This window comes from Medicago truncatula, chromosome 3, assembly GCF_003473485.1.
Source record: "Medicago truncatula cultivar Jemalong A17 chromosome 3, MtrunA17r5.0-ANR, whole genome shotgun sequence".
In the NCBI taxonomy this organism is placed as follows: Eukaryota; Viridiplantae; Streptophyta; class Magnoliopsida; order Fabales; family Fabaceae; genus Medicago; species Medicago truncatula.
This window is the reverse complement of record NC_053044.1, coordinates 43,579,569-43,590,136: the sequence shown is the minus strand read 5'-3', so window position 1 is coordinate 43,590,136 and position 10,568 is coordinate 43,579,569. Positions and strand designations below refer to the sequence as shown.

The 10,568-nt window shown below is 31.9% G+C and overlaps 1 protein-coding gene across 1 annotated transcript; it reads left to right on the top strand.

Moving 5' to 3' along the window:
- Nucleotides 1-4,984, top strand: LOC11418113 (metal transporter Nramp5). The gene is made up of 13 exons (XM_003602005.4): nucleotides 1-217; nucleotides 377-461; nucleotides 823-863; nucleotides 1,006-1,084; nucleotides 1,384-1,488; nucleotides 1,888-1,997; nucleotides 2,914-3,095; nucleotides 3,251-3,320; nucleotides 3,496-3,669; nucleotides 3,811-3,915; nucleotides 4,002-4,133; nucleotides 4,230-4,325; nucleotides 4,425-4,984. Exons 1-13 carry the CDS (start codon nucleotides 134-136, stop codon nucleotides 4,755-4,757), a joined length of 1,596 nt encoding a protein of 531 aa, XP_003602053.1. The 5' UTR covers nucleotides 1-133; the 3' UTR covers nucleotides 4,758-4,984.
- Nucleotides 4,985-10,568: the final 5,584 nt, after the last annotated feature.

The following is a 10,568-nucleotide window of genomic DNA, read 5'->3' as shown; positions in this document are numbered from 1 at the left end:
TGTGAATAAACAAACACAGACATTTGCTTTATTCCATTGTTTATTACTGAATGAATCCAATTGAGTCTCTCTTGGACTAAAAAAACAAAAGTCACAAAGCGAAAAATGTGACAAGTAGATCACAGAAAGAGTAATGGCAAACTTGATACAGCAGCAGCAGCAGCAGCAGCAACAACAACAACATCAAGTTATGGAAACATCCTCAAATCATGAAGAGGTACTTCTTTTCTCTCTCTGTGAATTCCTTTTAATTTATTCAAGTTTTCAATTCTTGTATATATACATGTTTTGGTGCACATAGAATTTTCAAGCCTAGTTTCTTTTAACAATAGTACATTACGTTGATTAATTCTTTGTGTGCTTGATGCATTGATAGACACAAAAATCTGGATGGAGAAAGTTTTTGCCATATATAGGCCCTGGTTTTCTTGTTTCGTTGGCTTACCTTGATCCTGGAAACAGTAAGTAACTCTCCCTTTTGGATTCTCACCTTTTCTTTGATAGATCATCAATTTAGTCCACCAAGTATCACTCTCTCTCCAATTTAACCCCTAAACTATATAAATATATTAAGTAGTTCTTAAAGTATATGAAATCCTTCAAATTTGTCCCTAAAGTATATCACATTCCGTCACTTTAGTCCCCAATGTTTTAATAGCGGGGACTAAATTGATGAATGCTATATGCTTTAGGGACTACTTGTTATATTTACATAGTTTAGGGACTATACTTATGTTTTTTTTTTCCATCTCTTTTTGATTCACTTCTATGTGTTTGTGTTTGTGCTTATTGATCGTTTGTTTGTTATTTCACAATTCATAGTGGAAACTGATTTGCAAGCTGGAGCTAATCACGGATACGAGGTAAAACAATCTCACTTCTGTGGATTTGAAACTGATTTGCAAGCTGTTAAAAAGTTTCTCCTTCTCCTAACAAACTAACCACTGACATTTTCTTATAAACTTGAGATTAGCTTTGAAATTGATATCTTGCTGTTGTATTCAGTTGCTGTGGCTGGTACTTATTGGACTCATATTCGCGCTTATAATTCAGTCACTGGCTGCAAATCTTGGTGTAACCACTGGTGAGTATTTAGAAAAATTCATGCCTCATTGTTGTCCGAGATACAACCTAAATAGAATTCATAAGGCCCAAGTCAATCATCAACTCACTAGCCCTATGCATTATGCCTGTGTAATCAGTTTGATCTAATAGTTGCTATGGATATTAGTAAATTCATATGTACCAGTGCTTAAATGAAAAAGTTGCTTAGAAAATAAAACCTTATAATAAGAAATTTAATTTATAAATGCAAGGACAAGAAATGAGACAGTAAGATACTTTTCTCTGAGAATACTAACTTTTATTATTTACATTTGGCAGGCAAACACCTTTCAGAAGTATGTGAAGTTGAATATCCATTATTTGTGAAGTATTGCTTATGGTTATTAGCAGAGGTTGCTGTCATAGCAGCTGACATACCTGAAGGTAGCAATTTATACTCCCTCCTATCCTTTTTAAGTGTCTCTTTTGGAGAATTTTTTTGTTTCTATTTAACTGTCACTTTTTCAATGCAACATTAAATGATATTTTATCAATATTACCCTTAATTATTTATTGCGGAGAGAGAAATATATGAAATAAGATATTAAATGAATAAGGTCATTATAGTAAAAGTATAACTTATTGCATCAAAAGTAGTAACAATTATTGATTGTCTTGGTTTGTGTAAAATGTGACAATTAAAAAGGAACGGAGGTAGTATTTCTTTTATTCGACCGTCTTGTTTTTTTGTCCTTTTCAATCAGACTTATTCAATTTAACAATCAACAAAGTGAGGAACTTTGTAGTATAGTTATTAATTTTGTCTGAACTTGATTGTGACAGTGATTGGGACAGCCTTTGCTCTCAACATACTATTCAACATCCCATTATGGGCAGGAGTTCTGTTGACTGGCTTCAGCACTCTCTTGCTTTTGAGTCTGCAGAGGTTTGGGGTAATGTAGCTTTTTGCAGTAATTATGAAATATGAACAATTATAAAATATCTTTGAATAAGATGTTAAAATCAAATGATGATGTTTGAATTTTCTCTCATTTATCTCTTTTAGATTTTATTTGTCATGGTTTGCAAGTTTTAAACCGAAGAATTTGAACTTATCCTCAAATTAGATTTGACTCTCGATCAACCTTTAATTACCTCTCAGTGGAACCGCAGATCTCAACTTACCGGGACCCTTTTCCCCTAAGAACCGGAGGGTTAAGATTAAAAAAAGAAATTGACTCCTCTAGTTCACTGCTACCACTCCCACTATTACTATCTTTATGTAACTAGTATATTTATTAATGTGGACATGCATGCTGAGTTTTGAATAGTGGTCACGATGACAGTTGCAGTCACGATCCTTGATTTTTATTTGAATGGCAAATATTCGTATTTTCTCCTTTGTCAGGATTCGATCCCTAGACTATTTACTTCTTTAATCCCTTAGCTCAACCAAGTGAGCTACCCTCCCAACATCCTTGATATTGAGGTTAAATGCCGGAGATGTGACCTAAAACGCAGTCACGTTGCAGTTCCACAACCATAACGTGACTTAAAACGCAGTCACGGGAGATGTGATCCTTATTTAAAACCCTGCTTGTATGCCCCTCAATGAGATATCATGGCCTCCTACCAAATTATATTTTTAATTTCAATATATCTATGATAAATATTACAGTAAGTCCATGAACTACTAAAATTGGATGATGTTCTCTGATTATCCCCTACGATTTGTGTAATTTTGAACAACGAGAAGAAAATGTGGATTTCATGGTTTTTGAAATTATCTAGTTCCTATATTTTCTCAACAGCATTTTAGTTGAACTCTAGAAACTGTAAATTCTCTTAATATGTACCTATTTTGTACAGGTGAGGAAGTTGGAACTACTGATAACAATCCTAGTATTTGTAATGGCTGGATGTTTCTTTGCTGAAATGAGCTATGTAAATCCCCCAGCTTCTGGTGTACTTAAGGGAATGTTTGTGCCCAAACTGGCTGGTGAAGGAGCCGTAGCCGATGCTATTGCTCTTTTGGGGGCCCTTATCATGCCGTATTCTTTCTTCTCCTATACAACTTTTCCATCATTAATTTTATAAAATAATAAATATTGTTAAGTAATTTAATAACATGTTGAACCAAAAGTTTATATTATACAGTAATCTCTTAGATGTTTGTGTCTAAGATTCTTCTTTGGACAAAATGCAGGCACAATCTTTTCCTCCACTCTGCTCTTGTGCTATCTAGAAAAGTACCTAAATCTGTGAGAGGCATCAATGTAAGCCACTCAGGAAATTAATAAATTTAGCTATGGCTATAAAATGAGACAGCTTAAACTATATTCAAAACTGTGCCTAATTGCACATTTAACTTCTATGCAGGCATTGATAGATCTTGGGGTTTGCTTTGCTTATTTATACATCACATAGAAACCTATCTGCTATATTGTGCAGGAAGCATGTAGATATTTCCTCTATGAGAGCGGATTCGCTTTGTTTGTGGCGTTTTTAATCAATGTTGCAATGATTTCTGTGTCGGGCACTGTCTGCTCTGCCAATGACCTATCTGGAGACAATGTTGAACGCTGCAATGATCTCACCCTTAACTCCGCTTCTTTCCTTCTAAAGGTTCCTAATTTAATTCACTACTAGTATATAATAAGTTGCTATGGTCAAAGCATGATATTTAAGTTTACTCCTAACTAAGCAGTAACCACCAAATTATATCTCACATGCACTAATTGTGATGTTCATTAAACTTGTATGTAGAATGTGTTGGGACGATCGAGCTCAACCATTTATGCCATAGCACTGCTTGCCTCAGGACAAAGTTCTACCATCACAGGAACTTATGCAGGACAGTACATCATGCAGGTAAATTAGAAGTATCATAAAACTATTTAATGACTCTGTAGAAGGATTTTTACTGAATTTAGATTGTTGTTTGGATGGCAATATAGGGTTTCTTAGACATAAGGATGAAAAGATGGAAAAGGAATTTGATGACTAGATGCATTGCCATAGCACCCAGTCTTGCTGTTGCCATCATTGGTGGTTCTTCTGGCTCTAGTCGCCTTATCATCATCGCATCGGTTTGTATACTCTAGATGTTGTCATTTTTTGCTTCTTTAGTACAAACACATATGCATTACATTTTATATGCACACTAAGTAAAATTGTTTTTGCAGATGATACTTTCTTTTGAGCTTCCATTTGCTTTAATTCCACTCCTTAAGTTTAGCAGCAGCAGTACCAAAATGGGACCTCACAAGAATTCTATGATTGTGAGTTGTCCTTTTCCCTCCTCGATATGTATTGCTAAGATAGGATTAGAAATATTCTTAGTTAAATATCGAAAAAAATGTGACACGATTTATTTGCAGATCATTACAATCTCATGGATACTAGGTTTTGGAATCATTAGTATCAATGTGTACTACCTCAGTACTGCCTTTGTGAAGTGGATAATACATAGTAGTCTACCAAAGGTGGCAAATGTGTTCATTGGGATTATAGTGTTTCCTCTAATGGCAATTTATATTGCCTCAGTTATCTACCTTACCTTCAGAAAAGACACTGTTGAGATGTTCATCGAGACGAAAAATGATACAGTAATGCAAAACCAAGTGGAAAAAGGAATTGTGGATAATGGTCAACTAGAGTTGAGCCATGTTCCTTATAGAGAAGATTTAGCTGATATACCACTACCAGAATAAAGGATCCAAGGCTATGAATCAAGTGCGTTTCACACAAAGAAGGGATTCTGTATTGAAGCTGGAAAATTCATATGTTTCAAATCATTCTAATGATAGAAAGCAATTGTAGTTTCGGTTGTAGAAAACATTTATAGCTCCTCTACTAGTTGAAGTTAGAATCTAAAATCTTTGTTTTTTTAAAATCTTTTCTCATCTAATCTCTTAATGACTACCAATCACTTATATCAGTTGAAAAGCTCTCATAAACTAGAAGTTAACATAAATTGGGCCTTAGAAATGTTGGAAAGCTCTCACTAGCCTTGGAAATTGATAACTTGATAGTTAACATATAATGCCCAACATATAATGCCTAAACAAAGAAATTGATAACTTGATACAAAAGTATGCCTCTTTTTTAAGCCTTGATAAACCCCTTATTTGCTTGACAGGCGTGGGCCATAGCCAGTATGTATCCATCCATAGCCACTCCATCACCTAAAGAATACGTGTATTGTTTGATTTCACTTTTAGTGGGGTCAAAATTGCTTTTATAGGTGTATACATTGATTATGATATGTTTAATTATTTTTAAGTAAAACTGATTTTGTCTCAAGAGTTCATTATACTTGAAATTAGAATTTTATAATTGATTTTAACAATCAAATTCATTGTTGAACTCATTTTTACAAAAATGTATTAAAACAAAAAATATTTTACATTCAAGTCACTTTAGCCAGAATTAATTCATTCAAAATCAATTTTTTTTTTCAATGCATAACCAAAACATATACTATATGACCCTAATATTGATGCCAAATGAGACGATAGACGAGTATGGCATAAATAAACTTTATATACCTTATTGAAATTTTTTTCACCTTTTTATAATACCTTGTTTAAATTTTCAATTGTATTAATTTTTTTTCTAACAAAGATCATTTACCAACTTATATTAAAAATCAACTTTTACCTTCTAATTAATCTAAGGCATTTTTATCGGTTAGATTGTGTTAAAACTCGTATTTTGTAGGATGAGGAACACTTTAGATTTCATTTTGTAATCCGAACAAGTCAAATACATAATTTTTTGGTGGTCTATATTGCAATGGCAATTTCTGTGATCCACAACTTACACAAAATTGTATAAATTTATGTTTTTGCTTATTTGTTGTAAACGACGCCAAATAATCCTGGACACATCGGTCATTGATCTTAACATGAAACTAGATGTACTTGATGAATCACATAAAATTTGACGTGATCCCCTCAAAATAAAATTGAAATTTGACGAGATTACGTCTATAAATAACTATTATGAAAACATGAAATTTTATACTTAAATTATAAATTGGGTAAAAATTGATTATCTCTTTCATTTACATAATTTACTTAACATGTGTGAAATGATCAAATACATCAATTATTTTGGGATTGAACGAACAACTTATTCGCATCAACTCATTGTTTTTGTTTTTGTTGTGATAGCACCAGCACCTTTATTAAAATGATAAATAACAAATGCCAAACTGCACCGTAGAAGCCATAGAAACATGCACTTTGCAGGCCGCTACCTCAATTATATAATTCAACAATATATTTATGGCTTAAGCCCTCCGAATCATCAACCTAAATAAATTACTACTTTATATTGTTTTGTTTTCATATTTACTTATCAATAGATCCAATACACCTTTCCAAAACAATTGGATTTGATATATACTATCAAACATGATTATATCCTAAAAAACAACATTATTATGGCAAAAAAAAACATGATTATGAAAATGACAACAACTTTGCAATGAATGGAATCTAAGAGGCGATTAATCGATTTGTTTTTGTTCATGAAAACGACTCTTAGTCAAACGTTGTGATCATAATCAAATGCCTTTTTTTAAAAGATAATTAATCACATATTGATATTGTCTGATTCTACTACTTATTAATAATTTGATAGTTCCTTCAAAATAAAAAATTGATAATGAACTTGAGAGTTCACTACAAATGGAGGGATCGTATCTCCTAAAAGAAAATAAAACTTTTTTTAGAATGTGCGTTGTTAATTAAAACTGAGACTCTTTAAAGTGGACTATCATGATAAAGAGAAAGATAAAATGCTTGCTAAAGATGATGCGAGTTTAAAAATAATAAAAAATTCTTTTGATATTTTCGTTGTTTTTATAAAATATATACATTTGTTCATTTTAAAAATATATTATTTCTTTCCTTTCAAAAAAAATATTATTTCTTTGGTTAACAAGTAATTTAACATAAATTTTAGAAAATTAAAATACCAAATATTTTCTTAAGGTTGGGCCTAAATTTGGCTCATTTCATTTGCAAACCTAAATCCAATCTTCATGTTATCATTGACACCGTTGTTACATATAAGTGACTCTTGTCATGCACAAGTCAAATATTCACTACAATGTAGACTGATTTAAACTACGATATGAAATTCTATTTAGTTTATATAAAAATTAGAAGGTTAAATATGTTTTTGATTTTTAAATATTTCAACTTTTCATTTTAATCTCTATCATTTTTTTTCAACTTTTAGTTTCCCTAAAAAAAATTTATCACCACTTTTCATCTTTACTTTTAAGTCAAGTCATGTGTATCATTCAAAATTGTCAATTTGTTTCGCAATCGTGTTTAGTACATTATATAATTCTCTCTTTCAATTTTTTGTTTTTTAACAATGGATGAATTAAATATGATTTTTTTTTTTATGTTTTTGACGCTTAAAAATTCATATTTAATTTATATTTTGTTAAAAAAATATATTTTTTCAGATATTCTTATAATATTCTAAGCATTCCTGAAGAAAGAAAAAAAACATCAAAATTTATAAACGATGCACATGTTTGACTTAGAAGCAGAGACCTAAAGTGGTGCTTCAAAACTTTTAAAGAACTAAAAGTCGAAGAAAACTTTTAGGTGGCTAAAACGAGAAGATGAAATATTTATAGAGACCGCATATATATTTAACCCAAAATTAAAAAAATTAATAAAAAAAACCAACAATGATTTGATCTAACAAGAGAAGGGTCACTCACGTCAACACGAGAAATCGTTTAAATTTTAATTTGAGAGGTACCTAATTTAATGTTTTAGGAAGCATCAAATAAGATTAAATTATTGTTTTCCTAACTCTATTATTGCCAATATATACTATATACAATAATAAAATAGTTTTCATTGAACCCATTTGGGGTTGGCCTAGTGGTTGGCTTGGGATTTTGGAGTTTGCTCCTCCAAAGGTCTCAGGTTCGATTCCCTCTGGTGTCAATTTCGGTGGGCTAAGTCCATACAGAGCTTGCTCTGGCTTTAAACGGGGCCCCCGCAAGTGGGCGGTGGGATTGGTCCCCTCGAATTAGTCGATTCTTGGATCGGATACCGAGTTTTCAAAAAAAAAATAGTTTTCATTGATATTACTCCTTTTCCCCTTTATTTTCAAAAACGCGTATCCTTTTTGAAAACCAAAATCTTATCCATTTATAGATGGAGCCTCGACCGCAGCTAGGTCTAGAGGGAAGTTATGAGCATTACGTTCATGCATAACTTTCATACCAAGGTTAGCACGATTAATAATATCAGCCCAGGTGTTAATTACACGACCTTGACTATCAACTACGGATTGGTTAAAGTTGAAACCATTTAAGTTGAAAGCCATAGTGCTGATACCTAACGCGGTAAACCAGATACCTACTACAGGCCAAGCAGCTAGGAAGAAATGTAAAGAACGAAAATTGTTGAAACTAGCATATTGGAAGATCAATCGGCCAAAATAGCTAAAAAAATTGAATTAATTGCACTTTTGGTCTCCCTCTTTTGTCTTTCTTATGAAAATGGCCCCATATTTCTAAATTAAGCATTTTTTACCCCCAATTTTTACTTTTGTTGCGGTTTAACCCCAACCCCATTTTGGCCCCCAAAAATGATAATGTGGCAATTTTAATGACAATGCATATAAATTGATGACGTGGTAATATTTTTTTAAACTCCATTTTCCACATCATTAAAATAGCGTTGGAGGTTGAAGGTTAATCAAGTGATTATGTGTGGTGGAAGGACATTTAAATGATTCTTGATGGTGAGGTGTTTGGTTAGGAAAATTAATTAAGTAATAATTTTACTGGGGTGATGCTGTGTTAGTACTTTAGTAGGTTATTTAGTTGGCTTTTGACTATTGATATAGTTATGAGTGGTACGAGAATTGGTGGTGCAGGTTGTAGGTGGACAATGTGCATTTTTGAATGGGAGGAGGTGTGGTTCTTGGATTGTATCTGTTTTGTTAGTTTATTTTTATCTTTTTAACGATGTTGGATAATTCTTCTATGCATAAAAATATGACTAATAGATGTTACGCGGTTAAAGGTGCTTATCAGTTTTTGGTTAATGATTATAGTGTTGGAGATTTTCGTTTTTGAGAAATTGATATCCATCTAAGGCATCAATTTTTAGTTTGACGACTTTTGTATAATTGACTTCCTACGGATGATAATATAGCTTGTCGTAAAATTTGAAGTTGTGTCTTTGTGTTGAGGCATGTTGACTTAATGAAACATCTCAACATTTCTTCTCTGATTTATCATTTTTTTTTAAATATTTGGACGCTTTGGGTTGGTTTGGCATTAGTTATTATATTTTGTTGCTATATCTTGCCTCATGCTCAACAATTTTTTGGGTTATATTTGAATGGTAAAGCATTACATGATAGTTTTTTTTCCTTGTTTGGATTGCTGGTGTATGGTCTATTGGGAAATCTCTAAACTATGTGTTATGAAATATGGCATCTATGGAAGGAATGAGAGAAATAGATCAAAGTTTTTTGTATTGATAAAAATTGAATATTACAAATGAGTGAAAGTATCCCACTAATAGGGTGATTACAACTATATATACTACTATAGGATTAATGCTGCTTGTAACTAAACTATATTTCTAATACTATATCCCTCTTCAATGTTTAGAAATTGTTAGATGGTGGTTTCTATTTATTAGGTAATTTAGTCTTTGGTGTTTTTTCTGGTGCGTGTTTTGGATCATTAGATGCGTGTTTTTTTTAAATTTTTTTACAAGAGTTAGATGCGTGTTGTTTTTCGTAAGATGAATGCTTAATTTTTGGAATCTGGATCATATCCTGCATTTTCTTTGTTGTTGTCATATCCTGCATGCGTGTTTATATATCATTCTTTTAATTTCATTCCTATGTAATTTCGTATATATATTATACGGCTAATGAACTAGTCCTTAAAAATCCAGTTAATAATTCCTAATTTTATAAGCAATTTATTTTTTTAATCAATTTCTTAATTATTAAAAGGATATCAAATTAAATAAAAATAAGTATGCTTATTTGTACTTTTTAGTGTCTCAATTATGCAAGTCCTTAGGTTCCAATTGTATGAATTCGGTCCTCCAAGTATCAAATAATTACAATCAAAAATTTAATTTTTAGCCACAAATAAAGCATATGTTGCCAACATTGATCTTAGTCTCCTTTTAATTTTTTTTTATTGAACTTAGAATTAAACCACCTTAGCAAAATGATGCAAGGAAGGTCGTTAAATGAACCTATTCATCAAAGTCACCATTTCAGATATCTGCATGTCAAAATGACTTATACCAAAACCAACTCACATCCATGCATGTTGACATGCTGAAATTAAAAATTATACGGTTAATAGCAAAATATACGATTGTAACAAGGTTTTTTCTAGATTACCTTTGAAGAATGGTGGGTAATTTACCCACCAACCAATGAAAATGAGCAATTTGTCTGTGGGGTCAAGATAGTTCATGGATACCACTTAAAAATGTGCTTAT

Excerpts from the sequence above, each read along its gene's own strand:
- LOC11418113 (XM_003602005.4), top strand. The coding sequence starts at position 134 with ATGGCAAACTTGATACAGCAGCAGCAGCAGCAGCAGCAACAACAACAA. Across the intron at positions 1,998-2,913 it reads TGAGTCTGCAGAGGTTTGGG|GTGAGGAAGTTGGAACTACT; the intron begins GTAATGTAGCTT and ends TATTTTGTACAG. Across the intron at positions 4,326-4,424 it reads CTCACAAGAATTCTATGATT|ATCATTACAATCTCATGGAT; the intron begins GTGAGTTGTCCT and ends ATTTATTTGCAG.